This window comes from Drosophila biarmipes, chromosome 2R, assembly GCF_025231255.1.
Source record: "Drosophila biarmipes strain raj3 chromosome 2R, RU_DBia_V1.1, whole genome shotgun sequence".
Lineage (NCBI taxonomy): Eukaryota > Metazoa > Arthropoda > Insecta > Diptera > Drosophilidae > Drosophila > Drosophila biarmipes.
Genome location: NC_066615.1, coordinates 8417745 through 8437916, shown reverse-complemented (window position 1 = coordinate 8437916; position 20172 = coordinate 8417745). Strand labels below are relative to the sequence as shown.

Genomic DNA, 20172 nt, shown 5'->3' with positions numbered 1-20172 from the left:
TGATCTGCTAGACGAAAAAATAGCACAACCTTTACTCAAAAATTGTTTTAAGATATTGACGTAAAGGAAAAGTCCTTCTTAGTTTTTAATATTCAATTATTTTCAAAAGAGAAGTTTACCAATTATTTTGAACTATATTTAAAAATGTTTACCGAATACCACAAACAAATTTTAAAATCATTTTGAGTTTATGGCATCAAATTAGACAATTACTAAATGTTATTAGAGTGTAGGTGGACTCTGGAAAGCTCTTTGAATTCAACTAATGGTTTTGGTTGTTCAACATTTACCTTATAGGTTTTACTAAACAATATATTAAACTTGATAAAATTTGAAGAATCTATATAAATTTATTTTTACAACTTCTCAGGTATCAAATCTAAGCTGTCACAGTATAAAACTTTTCAAGGCCAGACACTTAAAAACAGAACCAAAAATGGAAATGCGAGATCGGCTGTACCACTTAATGGTGAGCCAGAGCATTTTATCCCGCACCACTGTGACCGAGAGCATGGCCAAGTTCGCAATCCTAAACCTGGACAGTTCCGACTCCGTGGAGAGGACGGTGATCAAGATCCTGCTGGTGATCGAGGACAAGTTTCGCAACTTCTTTGAGTCCTACCAGAAGGAGCTGGGATTGCAGAGGATCGCGGCCCAGACCCTCAGCCAGTTGATCCAGCGCTACAAGATCACCATGCAGGTGGACACGAGCTGCATGTGCCCGCACATCTACGAGATCGAGTCGGAGGACGCGATCATCAACAAGTACTATCTGCACCACCAGGTGATAGTCAGCTCCAACAAGAACCAGAGCTGGGCCGTCCACAGCCTGCGTCCGTATGTGCTGATCTTCCGGCGCGAGTGCGCCAAGTTGGATCTAAAGGAGGAGAGCCCGTTTATCCTGGGCGACTCCTTCCACAAGCCGATCCAGTTCTTCATCGACCTGGTGGAGGAGCTGTTCGCCTACTTCTACAGTGGCCACCTCCAGCTGGACTGCGCCGCTCGTCTGCTGGATCCCCTGGATCTGAACAGCCTGGAGTACTACCAGAAGCTGCTGGCTCCCAACGAGGACTTCGACGAGTACTTCCTGCACAACATGAGCTTCTGCAAGTGCCTGCGGTTGCCGCCCAAGTGTCCGCCGTATGAGTGCCACAAGCTGATCAAGGACCAGGCCGAGCCCTATATCACCCAGGCAAAGAAAAAACGGTGTGCCAGGCGCTTCGACAAGATGGCCGGCAACGAGAGGCGGAGGAGCTCGAACCGGGAGAGCACTGGAACGGACCGCAAGGCGTCCATCTTGAGCAACCAAAGCGGGAGGTCAGCGAGGAGTGTCAGCCAGGAGTCGAATCAGGAGCTAGAGGCTGAGGACCCAGAGGCCCCCGTTAGCCAGCGTCATGAACGGGCCCTGACGAATCATCTGATGACGGCTTTCAGTGGTGGCAACAATGACCCGCTGACCAGGGAATGAGGGCTATCTCAGTGCCTCCAGGAATCGAATTAGGACCAACTTAACCTGTAGTCAGTCGATTAAACGAGCGAAGTGCACGTGATTGCGTTCTCAGTTTCTCGGAAATGTCTGCGGAAATGTAGTTATCCCCTGCCCCTCGGATATTTGCTGCACGCAACTTAGATTTGCTTACTCTACACACACACCTACTTCAAAGATATTTTGGTCGTGCCTCTGCAAGTGGTGTGGCAACCAAACTCGATGCGGAGGTGCTTCCAACCGAGCACAGTCGATGCTCAAAGAGCCTTAATTAAAAGCAAACTAAAGTTTTCACTTGAATCGAGTGGAACACTTCTAAATTTTTGGATTTCAAAATTGTATTACCAGTTGAATATTAAACGCAGTTAATTGGGCTGTAATAAGATTATTTTTGGAACTTTGGAATTTCGTTTAGAATTGTGCAGATAATTATGCGATTCGGTGGTAAATTTAAAGCATAGCCTTTTGAGCACTTTAAAAATTTAAAACCTTTTGTACATGTAATAAAAGAAAGGTCTACGTAGTTTGGATAAAGTTATTTCCACATATAAACAAAATATTATATATGATAGATAAATGGTGATGACTAATCGATTTGTCTATTTTAGCAAACATAAGTTTATATTTTATGTTTGTTTAACTATTAAATTGGTAACCAAAGAAAAACAAAATGTTCGCAATTTTTTATAACAGTCGGTAACAAATCTAGCCAATTTTACCAAAATTGTATACAATTTTGTTGAGTTTACAAAGTCATGAAAAAACACTAGCTCAAAATATCTTGATAGTTTAATTTAGGAAGGTACATTTTTTAGTTGATTGAATTTAATTCAAGATTCGGCTGAAAGGTAAAACAATATAATATTTAAACATAACTCCTCAGCTTAGGTATTATTTTCGGCTAAATTTTCATTTAGGTATCCATTTGCTCCTCGCAAAATTTCGCTTTCCCACCCTATAAATAATATTTGGCCATGCCAAAGTGCTTTAGCAAATTAAAGATGACATTATAATAATGTTGAACAGGCAATCTGCATGTGCGTGTCTAGCAAATGCGCCAAATGTCGGCGTTCGCTGCTTATTTATAGTAAAAAACGTGCATCTAATGGAAACTATAAATAACTAAGCAAGTTTCGCCAGTGACGACGGGCAGATGCAAATGCTAATGCTAAATTTGTACCGCATGGCTGCTTTCTAGCGCATTATGTATGTGGACAAATATTGCGTATACGCCGCGTACTCACCGATCTGGCGCCCGAGGTGATGCGGGCGCTCTGGGAGCGCGTGGCTGGCCGGCGGCGGCGGTATCCGGGCGTGCCGCCCTCGGGCGTGGCACTTCCGGAGGCGCCGGGCAGCCCATGGATGACCGTCTCGATGCTGGCCCCCGTGGCGCAGATGGAGGCGCTCCTGGTCTTCTTCTGCATGCGATGGTGCATGGGGGAGATGTCGTCCACCATGGCGAATGCCTTGGGTCTTGGGTCTCCGGTGTGCGGTCTTTGCTCTCCTCTGTTTGCCGGGAAACCCCTCTGGGAAATCTGGGGTGACTCCTGGTCTGCGGCTCTTTTGGTCTGTTTCGGCACTTTTCCGAAACGAGTTTGGCCAAGTCTAGGGGTCTCTACTTTTGTGCATTAAGCAGTTCGTGCTGTGGTTCTAGTTGCTCTATTTGGCTGCTGTGGATGCTGGGTTGCATAATTCATAATCTGATTTTGGATGGTGGTGTGTGACGTTTTTGTTTGTTTCTTGTTTCTTGTGCACTCTGCAAATAAACCGTGAAAAAGCAAAGGAAAAGAATGCAGAAAACATTTAAATGAATTTGCTTCAAATTAAAACTACACTTTTTCTCGAATCTCTTTTTGTTCCTTGGTCGGTCGTGACGCGACCAAGTCTTACAGAAATAACCCAAAGAAATATCTCTTGAAAAGCAAAAGTGAGCAACGAAAAGCGAATCTCATCTGCGGTCTACAGAACTGTATTTGTAACAACATGCAACATAATTTGCTGTGTGATTTTTCATTTCGCCAGCAGCCATTAAACATAAAATTCCTCCGTTTGTTTTCCCAGCCCCCACCGAAGCCCTCGTCCACTTTCGATTTATTTTTAAATGTGCCTCACGCGTCTCTCGAACAACTGGGTCAGCTTCGGTAGTTGGCCCAGGCCCATTCGCATTTTCAGTGGACAGCCCGAAAACGACAAATTGCAGCAAACAAATTCAAAATCTGTTCAAAGGGGGCAAAGCCTCTGGGAATTGTGGTTTCCATGGGGGTTATGTAAGGCTCAGGGATCTGTTATGTGTTTCGCTTATGCATGGGCTTGGTGTTGCGTTTCGATTGGTTGATTAATACTGTTTGGTATAGGGGACTATGTTTGTGTTGGATTGGTTTACTTGGCTATCCACCTTTATTTATTTTAGTTATAAAGCTTCTAATCTGTCTCAAACAATTTAATACAATAATGAAATACCAGTCTCCACGCTTTCAGAATGCTTTATTTTTGATCTAGTTGAGCTTCCTATTCCTTTTGTATTTTATTCAAGAATTTCAGGATGGAACCTCTGCCAAATTAACTGAACCATTTCTTATCAAACTCTTTTTTTTACTTTTATTTATTAAACTAAAATATTATTAAAAACAAAACTCTTATTCATCCTTAACTTATTACTTTTGAAATCTATACCTACTACTATTTGTTTTTTTGTTAAGTTAATAAACATGGTGTAATTTGAATTTCACTTTTTTACGCCTGGGAACAGGGTTTTCCAGAGTTCTTGATGAATGATTTCGAAAATATTCCCCTCATTTCGAACAATTCCATTTCATAACAAATCGTTGTTTGGATTCGCTTGATCTTGCGGGCCTGAAGAGTCCGTTAATCACGTAATTCTCCGGGTCTAAAAATACACTTCCCTATATTGGCTTCAGTTGCTTACCCTTGCATCATCCGCATGCCGAACTCTTTCGTATGGTTTCTATGGAAAAGAACACATTTCACAACTGAGATGTCTATAAAGTCTGGAGAATGGGGAACTTTCGCTCCGCTCTGCGCGGTAAATGCTGTTTAAAGAGCTCGTGAAAGCTAATGGCAACTTTAACCTGCAAACTGCGTTTCTAATGGACACTAATTGCCATTTGCCAACGGAAGAGTTCCCGGGGCCTTCGCGAAGGCGAAATGAAATCCATTTCTCAGCCGGCCCTAAGCCAAGGCAGCTGAAATTGAATTTTCCCGACTGATTGTTTAGAGGCGCTCGGGGCAGCGGATAAGATGGCTGCCGGAAGGCCAGTTAAAGCATATTGGTGATCTGGCTAGGCATCCTGTTTGCTCCCTAGACATGCATCATTAGCCCCTCGACCTGGGGCATCCTATGCCAGTTGGTCCGCCCGTCCTCCATCATTCCTCGGTATTATAATCGAGTTACGCTTTCGCCATCCCTTCATCCGCACTGGCCCCTAAGTGCAGTCCGTGCACTTTCCCCTTTCTTGATGAACTTGCAGTTTTAGCCGCGTTCATCCGAGTGCTTTACGTCTCCCTGCTGCGTAATTAACTTGTGCGAGTGATTAAAATATAAATAATTAAAAACGAGCCACCCTTTTTGGTGCTTGGCAGAACAAAAGATTCGGGCCAAGTCCCTCGCGAGTAAATAATGCAAAGGGCTCGGGGGAAAAGGGAGAGGAATAAATACATAAACTTGAAAATGTTTTCAACGACGCAGCACATGCGACAGCCGCTTGAGATAAACAGGCCGAGGCACTGGGAAAAACCTGGTCATCCCTGATTGCTAGGAATTTTAAAATATTCCAAAATTACATTATAAAATGCTGAAGTAATCGCTAGAATCTGCACGCTGTATATTTTAAAAGCTCGAAGGGCTTCCTTGTACCTGTTGCCTTCTTTCCTACGAATACAATATACCCTTTTAGAGTGTCAACAATAGGAATAGTTCAAATATTAAATTATCTTACTCTGTAGATAATATGAAAGTGAATTTGTTTGTACGTCTTGGCAAAAATTCCAGCCCGCAGGAAGGATGGAAGTCACTGACTTAAAAAAGTTTAAGGGGCTGAGGAAACTTTCTGTGCGACTTAACGCTTGATTTGCCACCTAAACCTAAACCGAGAATCCAGCGATGCATTACGAGGACGCCCTAAAAGGGGGAAAAGCGAAATGGGAACCCCGAGATGATTTCAGCTGCTGACCCACTCAGTCGTGCATGAAACTCCAGGCCGCATGGCGATGAAGTCGTCGTCAGCGTCGTCGTTGAAGGCTCCTTTGTCAGCAAAGGGATCTGCCTGCTCGCTCCTTGTTTGCATTCAATTGATGCCGCAGGCCGTTCTGGCTAACACAACATTGGTAAGAGCCCAGGGTGCGTGTGTGTCCTCCTAATTGGCCGTGGGAGGGAGAAGGAGCTGCCACACATAGGCTCTCCTTTAAAGCCTTCGCTTATGCCTGGTCGTTGCTGTTAATTTTCATTTCATGCCCATAGACTTGGCCCGGAATTCTGGGCCATATTGCTGGTCATTTCGCTTTATGGCCCGATACGAGGCGGCCGACATTTTCGCTCTTGCCCTTATCAGATGGCCTGTTGCCAGTTATTAACATAAATATTTTCGCTTCAGTTTTTGTCTGCCGGCTAATCAGGCCACCAACCGTCGATGGGGCTGCGGCCGTGGATGTGGACAGATGATGACAGCTGGGCCAGGTTCCAGGCAACTCAAGCTATCGCGGAAACAGGGCCAGAAAGTGCGTTGCGTTGGCCCACCCATGTATGTATGGTATACGATCTGGCAGGCAGAAAAACACAAAAATCCCCGATACAGTGTCAACAGATACCGCGTGTACGGCCAGAGTGAAACTTGACTATACGGGGCTTTTGGGCGGAGTGTGGGTGGCTCAAGGCTGGCGAGCCACCTGAATAAAGCTGCAAACAAAATTGATTTAAATGGAAGCTGATTGCGGTCGAGTGTGAATTGCTTTTCAATTTTTAAATGTTAAATAAATACTGTTAATCGAGGATAGGTGGAAAAAAATAATTTAATTTGGTACAAGAGCCTATATTTGAATAATTAAAACGAAAAGGTATTACTTTAAAAAAACTAGTTGCGGCAAAAAAATTCAAATCTTAATTTGTATTACTACCTATAACTCAATGTGGAGTGCAATAGTCAAAGTCAAAATGTTTGAAGTAGTTAAAAATTAAGTATATTGTTTAGGTCGAACTACAAGCTTAAAGAATTGGTTTAATTATTATTAAATATTAAATAAATACTTTTAAGTCGAAGATAGGAGGAAGATAATAAATCAATTTGCTTTAAATGATATTGGGTCATTTAAGTTGCATTAAGTTGCAAACATGGCAGCCGGAATAATATTTATGCATTTTTTTACAGCTTTAAAGTTTTAAAAAATGCATTAATTTATTTAGGCAGAAATATGACCGATTAATTTGGATAAAAAAAGCGTTGTAAAGATTATTAATGCTTATTCGTGACCTCACCTAACTTGGTATATTTTTTGCTAGTCCTTTCTTTTTAATATCTATTTCTGTATCGGAACAAGTCTCAATAAATTAAAAGATTCTATGTTAAAGCGTATTAAAGAGCCAATAAAATATGCATGCGTCTGCTGGTTAATGTGACATTTTTCCAGGAAACGTTGGCTTTCATCTGGCCCAACGCTGACCCTGGACCACGCCCCCACTGTGTGGGAGTTTGTTGGGCCTGCCAGGGGCTTCCTCCGACATGTCCACGTCCTTGTCCGAGGCAGTGTCCAGGTCCATGTTGTTATCCGTGTGGCTGCCCGTGTCTTTGTCAGTGGATGTTCGCAGCGTTTGTTTAATGTTTCCCTTTGAGCCTCATCTCACAGCCAGGCATTTGTTTATTTTCAGGGCCAGCACCTGTTGCTGCAAAATTAATTCCAATGGGTCACCGGTTGCCGGGCTGTCCCAAAGGTTGGGTTCACTTCAAGCTGACTTTTCCGTAACGCCAGCCTTGTTATTCCGCAGCGCTGATTGGTGACATTAATCCTGAGATATTTGGCTCAGATTCCTAGACCAGCCTCAGCATAGAGCTTCATTATTATGATTTCATTCAGCACGCAGCTTGTCAACGCTGATGATCTAAATAAAAACAAAACTTTTTATTGCGCATACGCCCCGTTGCTGTTGGTTTTTGCTCTAATGGGACAGCATGCTATTAGCTCCGGGCTGTTTTATTTTCCCTCCGCTCGGAGGAAAACAAATTTGAATGATTAAATAAATTATACAACATTTGGCTCTGACATTTGCACACTAAGCGCGCGAAGAATGCTTATGATTTCGAAAAAAAAACGAGCTAAAGGAAAATACTCAAAAATCACGCTGATGATCAGCCAATTTTATTTGTTTTCAGTTGTCCACTGAGGAAATCACTTGACACTGGCCACAGGCTTTCGAACCGTTTGACATTAATTTATGGCTAGAATTTCTGTTTGTTTAGTTTCCTCTGCTTAAGTGGCCAAACAACAATCTTTTCCCTCTGCCTTTGATTTCGTGTTTAATGTTCGATAAATCGATGAGGTCCCCAGAAAAATAAACAGGGATTGCAGGCACAAGAAAGAGGCAGGCGGCGGGAATGAGCGAAATCTGTTTGGGAATTTATTTTGCTGCAAAGATTTTCCAAATCGTTGGGCAAAACGGAGCTCGAGGGCAGATTATGCCGCCTAATGTTCTGTCTCCTGCGCCAGATTTCCACCGCCTTCTTTCCGCCGCCCCCTCGAATCCCTGTCTGTTTAGTTTAAACTTGACGTCTTTTACGGTGATTATGACACATGTGGGTGGGTGTAAACACCCGGGTGTGCCGGGGTGTGTTTACTCCACCTTTGGCTGCTGCCCGCCCGCCCGTTTACGTACTTCAAGTGGCATTCATTCAGGCTTGTTATTCTCAATTTAGATTCAAATCCAGCCAGGAGACGGGCCGCCGGCGCAGATGTTTACACAAAAATTCACTTCATTTGGTGTGCGACAGGATAAGTAAGGCACTCGGCAATCCGCCTTTGATGTGTGCGTCATAATTAACTATCGGGGAATGTCCTTGGCTATCTGTTGAACGGCATTTGGCCTGGAAATAAGTCGAGGAAGTTTACGATTTTCCTTTCTTTCTTTCGGTTTTTGTCGTCCCCTAACCCAAGGCCCTAATTGGCTTGCATTTGATTTCACATGCTCGCATTCTTGTCCCCGGCCATTGTTCGATTTTATTGTAGGAATTGGATTTTCCCAGTTTGAAAGACACAAATAACTTGTGATACGTAATTTTAAGGATACGCGTGGCCAAGAAAAGGTACAAAAGGCAATGCAGTTTTATAAAAGGTATTATATTCTTTGTTATAATGACTGTAATGAAATTCGGCTAATACCTCTGAATTATATATATCTGATCAAGATAGATTCAAATTACCCAACCTTTCAACTAACTCTCTCCTACTCCACCAATATCCCTTGCAACTGTTTAACTGGAATCAACTCCAATATCCTTTTTAGTTCTCCATCTATCTAATTTTAAATATATATATAGTAACTTGGGATTCCAAATAATTTTGGATACTCAATTTTTTACGGATGCGCAACGTAATTATTAATTATTAATAATAATACTTCTGCATAATAGGTACTATTATTTGTTATACATTTGGCTAATCTCTCCTTAATTCGCTACGAATAACCTTATCAAGATCGAATCAAATTGACCAACCTCTCCACGAACACCATTTTCCTTCTGCTCCACCGATTTCCCTCGGAACTGTTCGACTGGAATCAATTGCAACTTCCTTCTTAGTTACCCATCTATCTGATTTTCAGACTCTTTGTGTCATGCCATTTGCATGGACATTGCTGACCCAGACAGTTGCAATTATGGTCCCCGAGGACGGGGAAAGGGGATGTCCTGCTGGAAGAACCAATGTCCATCAAAGTGAGCTGGGAAAGTGGTGCAGGGGCGCCTGGCTGCCTCCAGGGAAATACACAGAAAAATGGATAAAAAGTTAAGCTGAGCCAGCCAGGAATTTATTCGCATTTGAACTGCTGTTTGTTTGTTTGCTTGGTTGGTGTTTGGGTTTGGGTTGGGTTCGGGTTTCAGTTTGGGCTGCTTCTGGTTGCTGGAAGCATTTTAAGTGTGTGCATAAATATTTTCGTTAGTTGTGACTGGCTGAGAAGGAGTTATGCAGCGGAAATGTGTCCCACTTCACGGCCCCCCGGCACTTGGCTTCCTCTCTAGTTTGCCGGGCAATTGTCACTGGCTCGGGGCCCAGTCACGTTTTGTGCTCCAGTAAAATGGGAGTTGTGCACAGGGAAAAACCTCCAGGAATCGGTTTTTAACATTTAATATTCATTTGAAGGGTTGCAAACAGAAAAAATTAGAATAAAAGTATATAAATATGGATATGCGAAGTCAATTAAAATTTATTTTATTTATAGGGATAGTTAATAATGTGAAAGTTTAAGGTCAATGCTCATTAATTTTATAAGAGTATTATTTACTTATTTATTTTGTTTTTTATTCTACTATAATCTGGCGAATTTTTGTTTTAATGTAGGCAGTTAATGAGTGTATTTCCCTTTCAAGACTACCCCTCTCCACCCAGTGCAGCCGGGGTACACGGGCCTGTCATGTTCCTGGCTTTCCCGTGTGTAAAAAGCCCAAAGAGCAATGACAGGGGTGACAACACTTCAGGGGGCTAAGTGGGGGGCGTAGATAGGGGGGTGGACAGCGCCGCGACCTGGCCGAAAAACCGTGCTCAACCTTGGTCACGGGCTTGTGCCTCTGATGTTCCTGCTGCCAAGTGCAGGCCAAAGCGCTTTCAGGATCTCCGCTTTGTTGCCAGGCTCTCCACTTACTGTCCTACCCGATGATGTAGTCGGTGCAGGTTTTAATTGAATTTGGAGAATATACTCTTGGCCCAGGGGCCAGAGCAATCTGGCCAATCCATTTCGGCTGTGCCCAGATACTGCTCCCCTGCACCTTCTCTGCCAATTAGTGGTGGCTGTTCTCTTGCTAAAACTCTAATGGAATTAGTTGTTAATTTGATTTGCCATAAAAGCAGTCCTGGCCTCTGGTTGCATCCGTATGCGGGTGTGCTTGTGGCTCCATCCTATGCCATTCTATTTTATCCTGTATGGATCCTGGGGGCGGTGGCGGGGCGTGGCCAGAAAGTCGCGTGCCAGCGGAGCCAGACACTTTAGTTTAATTGGCCCCGGGCCAGAGTGCATGGGCATCGACGCACACACGCCGGAAAATCGGGGAATTGAAATCAGAATGCCGCACTGCAGCTACGTTTGCTTTGCCACTGCTGCGTGCCCTCTGAACTCCGCCTCCGCCCCTCGATTGGAACTGTGGTCATGGACTGCCCCGATTAGGGCCCAGATCTCTGGGGAATTGCCGTGGCGATTTGTATCGCTAATGATTGCCCGCAACGGCTGCCCTTTGTTTGCCCTGGCCAGTTTCGCCTGTTTTCGCTGATTGCAAGTGACCAGAAGTCTAATGATATCTGATTCACTCGCTTAATTCGGCTATAACGCAAATGTAATCTGTTGTTTGTCTATAGAAACAAATGTTTCTGTAGGAGAAAAACCGAATGGTGGTCTACACAAACATGAAAGTGTAGGGTAAAAAAGGCAAATAGGAAATTTAATATCTGGGAAATGCAATTATCATGACTGGATTTACAAAGCGCAATGGTAATTTTTAAATTAACTGCATACCCCTTTAATTATTTTCACATTTGTTGGCCAGTATTTCATTTAAGTTGTCCACCTACATTTAAAGATAAGGTGGTTTAGCTTGCCCTTTAAGATACACTTTCGCTATACTCGTACATTTCTCCCATGAGTTTCTCGGTTGTTTTCCCCACTTTCCCCAGGGCTTTCCTTTGAATTTATTTTTCCATTTAAAGGCTTCGCTTGTCCCAACGGAGTTTTTACTGCTCGATTATCGCAAACATTCCCCCAGCCTTTGCCAAACCCACTCTATGACTTCTGATTAAATTTATTTTATTTTATTTTTATGTGTTCTTGCATTGCCTTATGCAGTTGGAAATCCATTTATCTTTTGCTACACTGCCCGAATTGATTGTTATTTGGCAATTTCCCGCAGGCCCCTCGGCCCCCGAGCAAGTACTTTATGGCACCCCAAAGAATTCGCTCTCAAATCAACCATTTCGAAAAGGCAGACCGTAAACTGGGATGGAGCCTGCTGACTTCTTGGCGTTGAATGCTGAATGTTTAATGTTTAATGCAGGGGCCGACGTGGCGTATGAGTGATTTGGGTTTTTTCTTTTCGGGAATTGATTGTCCTGTGGCAAAAATGAAAACGGGGAAGGGAAGTGGCTCTGGGGACTAAGTAAACAAATCGAACGGCTGCCGGAAACGCGAAAAGTGCCAGGGCACACGACACTTTCGCTGTGGGTACAGGGTTTCCCAATTTTCCCGTGGTTACATATCTATTTGGGTCACGACACTGCAATTAGGCAATTTAATTAATCAAAACAAACCTTTCTCCTTCGGCCTGTTGGCACCTTTGACTATCCCCTCAGGTGGGAGACGGCGGAGTCCTCGTTTCTGCTTGGTCAACGAACCCGAACATCCATCCAGAAAGTTATGCTCTCTGGGCTGGGGGACACTACTTATGTATTTGATCGATAATTTCTCTTAGAAAAATAAAAAACAGCGCCGGCGGCCCACTTTCCGTATATAAAGCGAGATAATTTTTGCACTTGTTCACTTTCTTTTTCCTTGTTTTCCTTGCTTTCGATATTTTTAGATAATGTGAAGTGAAGCCGAAACCGAAACCAAAACGCACAAAACTATTACGTTTTGTTGGATATTTTCCATCGTAAAACCTGTGTATTTCAACCGCAGATACACATTTTCCGTCTAATGGTCAGTGTATATTATTTCGAATATTTCCGTGCTCTGGGGTTTTCCAAACGCGGGTTTTCCGAACTCAAAACGAAGCGATACGCTGAGCGCCTGGCGATTTTCCAACCGCTTTTCACGTCCGATCCGTGCGAGCGCCGACGAGTGTTTGAAGCGATTTCGGTTCGGTTCGCCACGGTTCGGTGTGGTCTGGCTCTTGGTGTCGGCGCTTTCAACTGTGACGTCACGGAAAAGCTCTGCCACGTCACCGTTAGCTTTTCCCTGCACTTGCCCTGCGCCCCCCGACTCCCCGCGCCTGATTTCCCCACCATTTGTGCTGTTTGTATTTTTCCTCTACGACTTTGCTTTGTTTATCTTCTGCTGTCTCTGCTGACTTTGTTTTGTGTGTTCCATCAATGGAGCATAGGGATGGTGGAGAAAGCGAGTGGAGAGGTGAAAGTCGGGTGGCAAGTGGGTGAGAAGTGGGTGGCAATGGGGCGGCGAAGGCGCTTTAAGGATTGCAACGTTTACATCTATTTTTCGACCCTTTCTCTGGCGTTTCCTTTGTTTTGGTTCTGATTCTGTTTCGGTTCTATCGACATTGTTTATTGCGCGTGCTTTCCGTCGGTTCTTTTATGATCAGAAGCGCTGACTGCCGGGCAATATTTAGAATTTGTGACGAGCATTATTCGGCATTTTATTAATGTTTCGATTTCGGTAGAGGACGTGGGGTTTTACCCGTTGCTCATGTACATGCTTTATTTCCCAATATATTTTCTTGTTTGCACAGAAAGAATTAACAAATAAATTAAAACGGAGCTATAAAATGGTAATGTATAAATGTTTAAACCAAGAAATTAAATGGAAAACGCATAATTTATGGAGAAACATTTATTACCTTTCAATTTCTAATACATTTAGCAACCCATAAGTAAAAACAAAAAATGTAACCATTTCTTTCTTAAATAAATTTAAATGCGGAATGATCTAGAATCAAATTCTAGAATACTGCAATAAATCTTTTATCATTATTCGTTTTCGTGTAGCCCCTATTTCAACTGATAAAGTGCTCCAATTTCTCATCCGAATAGTTCTAAGGGGAATAGTTGTGGCCTGAAACACTTCTGTGCTGTTCACCCCGACTCGATTTGCCATTACCTAAATGAACAAACACTTTTGGCAAATGCAGGAAGTGCAATTGCCAAAAATAACAACAGCAAAGGCACCTGCTGCATCTGCGAAATGCAATTAATCTTCAGCGAAACCCGTCGGACAGACCGCAAACAATTTCACCCAACGCAAACAAATGCCACGGAGGTCGCATATGGGAAAGGGTTCGTTATACTTTTTGGAACGTTACAATTTGTCAGGTTTTATGATGATTGAGTGAACGAAGAAGTCGTACGACGGAGTGAGAAGAGAAAGTGGGAAAAGGTTAAAGCTTGGAGAAAATTCACTCACAGTCCTTGAATGAAGCCGAATGGTGACGGCCTTTGAACTGAGTGTTATGGCTCTCGTGGGTGAAGTTTGTGCTAGAAGAACAGTAGTAATTATACTTTTAAATGAAGAAGCAGTATCTTGTAGATAAAAAAATATTATTTTGGATTCATCTTTTAGATGAATTAGATTAGATTAGAATCACAATAATTTTAAAATAATTTTTTAAAGTGCCTATAAATATGCAGTGATAAAATAATGTTTCAATCACACTTTTGGATTTGAAATAAATAGTTTCATACTTTTAGGGACCTTTTCATGTCCTATATTTTTTCTGAGATAGCTATCTCAGAAGTATCTAGTTATAGTGTAATGACTGCCTGTTTTTGGTCTGCTTCGTGTCTCCTGCCACGTGGTTGAAAACGTTGGCCTATATCTTATCAACAGAGGGTGTGCTTGTGCGGCATATTATCATAAGCCATGATTTATTTATAGAGGCAACCAGGTGGCACTCCCACACGGCGAAGCGCTCACGAAACGTATGGATTGCCTTTTGTCCTCGCTCAAGTTCGGAGAGCTGTCAATTGATTTACTTGACCCACATGGGCAAAACCTGAACTCGAACAGACGGGCCTCGCCCACCGAGCCCAGCGCCCCAACGAGTGCCGTGCGGTTTCCCGCCTTTTCACTAATGCGATCAATATTTGGCAGATAAAAAGCGGGCAACGCAGAGTTGGTGGTGACCCACAAAAGGGTTTAAAGCTCCCTTAAAGGCCAATTGTTGCTCTTGACGGAGGGTAAAAGCCGGCAGGCCCTCAGGTGTTGGTCAATTAGAAGGAAATTCATTTCGCGGATTTGCCGGCAAACGAGAATTTATGTTAATTTATTTCGAAAAACTTTTTAATTAACCCACAAAGCGCTGGATTGACACCGCGCATCCATACTTTTGGTGTTGCTGCCAAGTGGCGACTTGCCACCGAATATCCTACTCCGTATCTGTATCTTGCGCCTTCCGCTTTAATCTAGCTAATCTATGCAAATGAAATGCGCACACCTGTCGGCGGGAAGGTGGGGCAAGTGGAATGGAGCGGAAGGGAACTTTCCTCAGCTGTCTGCTGGGGCCTTGTGGTCGCTTTGAGCTTGTTTTTTCGGCTACAATTTGCCCAACTTGCCGCACCGCAAACGCTTAATTGCAGCCCAAGGCTGTGGGTAAGTGTATAATAAGGAGCTTCGAGGGGAGACGAGAAAAACCATGTGGGCTGGTGTCCCCGAATGAAGCTGTTGCTAATGATATTCATGAGCTTCTCTTCGGTCTGGTCATTTCCATTCGAAATCAGTGTATTATGGGAGAGGGAAATTAAGCTTTAAGACGGTTTCTAGGACACATCAATTAAGATTGGCACGATAAAAACGGACTGAGTTGAAAACATGTATATGCTTTCATAACATCATTTACCATGATTTGTAAGAAGGTTAATGTATTTACAGAAAAACTTGAGAATATTCAGCTATAATTAAGAACACAAAAGATAAAAGTATCTCTCAATATCAAACCATTATATCCTTTTATGTCATATATGACCTGTTACATAAACTTTCTACGTCTTACGGAGTGACCTTAAAATATTTATGTATTTCTAAACAGTTTTATGTGCATATCTCACAGCGTGATACTTGCTAAGCAGGGCCCAGCTAATAGCTGTCTCAGTGGGCTATATTTTTCCACCGCTCCCATCTAGCCATACCTCCCAACTACGCCCATTTCCATATCCGCCACTAAGCAAACATCATCGCGGTCGGGGGAATCCCTTCCAGCTTCCACTCGACGCGTTGCGTGGCGCAAAGTGAAAGATAAATGGAGGCTGTAAAAGCAGGGCACTTCGCACGGTTCTGGGAGGGATCGGGGTAAAAGGATGGGCAGCCACTTTATCATAAACTCAACAGGTTCGAATCATCCCTCTCCGGCGCCCTGTGTATGTGTGTTGCCATAAAAGTTGCTGCGCTGATTGAATAAAAATTTCATTAAACGCACATTTTCTAGCAGCTTGAAGGCGTTTTTCCTCCGATCCATCTGAAAATCCTTTGGAGGGACCAGAGATGAGCGGGCGTTCAGGAAGGGATGGCCCAAGGCCTTGGCTTTGGCTTGGCTCGTCTGTCGTTTATTTTAATTGCCGGCATTAGACGTTCGTTGATAGGCTATAAAAAAGCAGTTGGCTGACGGAAGCCGTCAAAGACAAAGTGTAAGATGTTTCTCTAGAGAATCATTGCCGAGCAGATAGATACTCTATTTGAGGTTTGGAGCGTAAACCCGAGCAGAGCCCATGAAAAATTATACGGTCCTGATCGCCCGAAAGGTATTTCTGTGCCTCGCCTCTCGCTTTTTGTTTTACGCGCCTCGTCGGCTTCATTTCCGTTGCGAAAAGGGCGGGACTGGAGAAAGCAAGTGGGGGGTTGGAGAAAGTGGAAGGGGCGGAGAAAGGGGACATTGTCATTCTGCTATTGCGGTTGCTTATTCGGTTGTTAAATCGTTTTTATGACGTATTCTCCGCCGCCGAAAATTTACGCTCTGCGGTTAACTTTTCCCTCAGCATTTCCCGCCCTCATTTTGCCATTTTCCTGTTCACCTCGCCCCGTGCAAATCGCGGGCATTACTCAACCGTCTGTGCCAAGCTTTCGAGTGTTTGGGTAATTTCACAGATTTATGCAACTTTTTGGCGGGAAAGAAAATAAAAGAAGGGAAGGAAGTGGTGGGGCTGGGCGAGGATTTCGCTTATTGCTTTCTTTTCTGCCAATTATCGCACAGAATGGTTTTATAGGGATTCTGGAATTAATCGTCTTTGTTATTTGAGCGGATTTTAAATTGGTTCATTATTGAACCTATCCTTCAAGTTCTGAGAATATTTATTTGAGTTTATAAAAGGTTTATTTCAATAAATTGTATGAATTCCAGAAAAAACCTAGTACTGTCTTTCCTATGTACTTTTAATTTTAGTTTGCCGAAATTTGGCTTACATGTTTTAATAAAATTGTAACTTTTATTTTTAAATCTTTTGCATAGGTATTGTTTTGGCTTAATAAGTTGTGAGAGCACTGATTTGTTTTTACACGTACGTGTTTTTTATGTAGAAAAGCGCCCCCTGGCCTGGCATGATATTTTAAAAATTTCTGTTAAAGATTTGCCAGGGTTTTTAGGACACAGTTAGAATTTTTGAAATCATTTTAGGAAAAGGTAAATGCATATATACACATCAGGTGAATTTATAAAACTTAGTATTCCAAAATCCTTTTAACAACAAGTCCTGAGCCTTGAATATTCCCAGCAGCCATCTTAACAGAGCAAATCAACTGTTACTTTCAGAGATCTAAAAAAGGGGAAGTGTTCTTAGTGGAGACACGAGTTGGGCTAAATCTTATAGTCAGTGCTCAAAGTCTGGACCTGAACCATATTTTGAAATTGTCAGCGCTGCCACTGGCATATCCGCGGAAGAGGCAGAACAAATGGCGCCAGAATTCAAAAATATTGCATGCTCTATGCCTTATAAGAATGACAAAGCTTAAAAAGAAAGAAGACAAAATAGGAGAAGAAAAGGGAAAGAAGTTCGCAAGCAAGTTTAAAAAGATCTATGGAAATTTCGCCTTTGCAATATAGGTCTCAAGCATTGGAGTTTGAAATCTTAAAAGACTATTGTTGTCAATTAAAATAACTATTTTAGCTACTTAACTCCTGTAATGTCATGGCTACGCCCATTGTTTTTGCACCATGGCAACCCCTATATGTATCAGACAGACAACCATAATAATATTTGGAAAACGAGGTAAGCACTTTATTGTCGCGACTCACGAGCTAATTTCCGAGCACACAACCTGTGTCGAGACGGCTGGAGAGATAACGATACACCGAGGAAATTTCAAACAACGAACAGAGAGATGTGAAAAAATTCAATACTTCAGTGTCTCGAATTTAGGTTTCTCAAAATAACAAAAATTAAATAAACTCTGTTTTCAAAGTTGTAGCTTATTTTTCTTTGTCATAAAAGAGACAATTATAAATAATGCGTAATCAAGGAAATTAAATCACCGATCATAGATTAGTCATTAGTCTAAGAATGGTAAAATATATTAAGAGCATTTCTATATGTAAGCTGAACTAATTTGTTTTACCGGAAAGAATCTCATTATTTTTTGCAGTGCAGGTGAGCACAGGTAAGCGGATCTCTCCCGGGACTTTTTCTCTTGCTCTCCCTCTCTCTCACCTATTCGGGGAGTTTCTTGCTCTCCAGGTGAGCGCTCTGACTGCCTCTTCTCGTGCGCGTCACAGGTAAAATTCAAACGGTGCTTCGTAACGTATTTTGGCCGGATCGCCACCACCGCAACAAGTGCGCAGGTGCAAGCGGGATGCCAGCTGGAGCGGCGCGAAAGAGACGGCTGGCTGGTGTGGGAGATCGTCGGGAGAGAGGGCTCATGGCGCTGAGCGCGGCCCAAAGGCCAGGCGAAGCCGCTGGAAGAGCGGCGTCAGTTGCTCAGCGCGTTTACCTGTCGACAGACGTGTTTTCCCCCACTGAAAGGAAAGCCGCGCGCCCGTCCCGCTCCCTCCCCTGCGTACGTGTGTGAGTGGAGTGCCTGCTCGGCGAGTGAGTGCCTGTGTCAGTGTTTGAGTGTATATTCAATTAATTACAAAGGCGAGGAAGCTATGTGAATTGAATGAAGAAAGCCAGTTAAAAGTATGCAAAAAAGTTGCGTGATACGAGAGGCGAGGGGTGAAGCAGCAGCGGCAGTGTAAAAGGTGATTAATTCACTTTAAGGTGCAATTAAACAGCGGCTAAGTAAGCAGCAACAACGAGAGAGGCGGCAGAAGCAGCGCAAGGTGCAGACAAGGTGAGGTGAACTTGAAGTTTTTCTTTTCTTTCTACCCCAGCACCGCAGCACCCCTCCCCCGCCCCGTGCCCAGCTCAAAAAAGAAAATTATTCAACAGAAAAAATGTTTAATGAGCACGAGTATCTGTGTGTGCAGGTAAGAGTTCGAGTGTGTGTGTGGCATTTCAAAATTGCACTTGAAAACGGCGAGGTGGAAAGAGAAAGACCAGATAATGACAATGAGAAGAGGGCATAGAAGAATCAGTACAAAACGGTACAAACGTGATTCTTTTTTCCAGCCACGGGGTGGTGGGAATTTCCCGAAAAGGGGGAGGAGCGCCTGGCTGGCCTCCAGTTTCTTCCTGCCCGATCTGCCCGGTCGCATGATGCTGCAACTGTACACGCTCTGTTTTCCCCTGATCCACTGGCGACATTTTTTCGAAACTACAAAAATAAAACCGAGAACATCGCAGAACACAACAAGAGGAAAAAACGCAAATCTGGCGCAATTGGCAAACCAGAAAAACAAGCAACAACGACCAAGCCAGCGCTTAGATTGCCGGCCTCAAGTTACGACGATATTCCAGCAGCGCTTGGCTTTCGATCGTCGCCGTCATCGTCATCGCGATCATGATCATGTTGCGGCTGCGACTACGGCGATCGTTGTTATGCTCTTTTCACTGAATGAGCCACATTCCGGTTTAGCATTTTTCAGCCCAGCCAAGCACAGGCAAACACGGCCAGCAAAGACCGATCCGCACAATCCGTCCACAAAAGCATCCCCGAAAACCCACACAACTGCGCCCAGCGGTTCGAAGCCAGGCCCATTCTCACATTCTCAGGCCCCAAGTCCATTTCCAATTGAAAAGCCAAGTCAACAGATTCCCCTCAACCTCCCCCGCCCCCCCCCCCCCACTCACCTCTTTCGATCGCTTTTAAACGTGTTCCCCCCACTAAAAGCACACAGCGAAAAAGCCGAGTGTCCGTATTTACTAGATGCGGATTGACTATCTGTCGCTGCAAAAGATATATAGGCATTTAGTTTAAGTTATTTTTGAGTTATAAGGAACTTTAAGATCTCTAAGATCTTCGTTTTAGACGTTTTCTTAATATAGTCACCAATGAATATATAAAACTTTTTTAACCAAGTCCAACCTAAACAGAAATACCTTATGAACTTCTAAAAAAAAAGTTAAAACCAATTAAAATCATTTAAAGTTTGGAAAGTTTAATTGTGTAGATGATGTTGCTCCATATAGTTTTTAATTGCCCTATCATAAAGATGTAGTTTAATAATTTATTTAGTATTTGTAAACGTTTTTGATCATAGATTTCTTCACCTTTATCTAAATATTAAAATCTTAAAATGGTAACCGAAATAAATAAATAAATTATAGATAGAAAGAAAGCACTCTTAGTCAAGTTAAATTTTTAATGGTTTAAAAACAGATCTGGACAGTGATTTTAAACAATAAATTAAATAAAAGTTATAATATTTCTTAGGCAAGAAATAAAAGAT

At 43.0% G+C, this 20172-nt stretch overlaps 3 protein-coding genes across 4 annotated transcripts in view; 2 read left to right on the top strand and 1 right to left on the bottom strand.

The window, feature by feature from the left end:
• Window positions 1-12517, bottom strand: part of LOC108026800 (GTP-binding protein RAD) — a 28900-nt gene extending 16383 nt beyond the window's left edge. For both annotated transcript variants that reach the window (XM_017097961.3, XM_017097962.3), the window contains exons 1-2: window positions 11999-12517; window positions 2731-3242 (exon numbers count right to left, since the gene is read on the bottom strand). In XM_017097961.3, the coding sequence (XP_016953450.2) occupies window positions 2731-2943 (213 nt within the window). In that variant the 5' untranslated portion in view covers window positions 2944-3242; window positions 11999-12517. The remainder of the gene's footprint in view (window positions 1-2730; window positions 3243-11998) is intronic.
• On the top strand, window positions 371-1874 carry LOC108026798 (uncharacterized). The gene has a single exon (XM_017097958.3). The coding sequence runs from the start codon at window positions 437-439 to the stop codon at window positions 1466-1468; it is 1032 nt and encodes a 343-aa protein (XP_016953447.1). The 5' UTR covers window positions 371-436; the 3' UTR covers window positions 1469-1874.
• Window positions 12518-18329: 5812 nt separating the features above from the next.
• The window catches only part of LOC108026777 (apoptosis-stimulating of p53 protein 1), a 36695-nt gene continuing 34852 nt past the window's right edge, over window positions 18330-20172 (top strand). The window contains exon 1 of the mRNA XM_044091715.2: window positions 18330-18674. The gene's annotated coding sequence lies outside the window, so the exon portion shown is untranslated. The remainder of the gene's footprint in view (window positions 18675-20172) is intronic.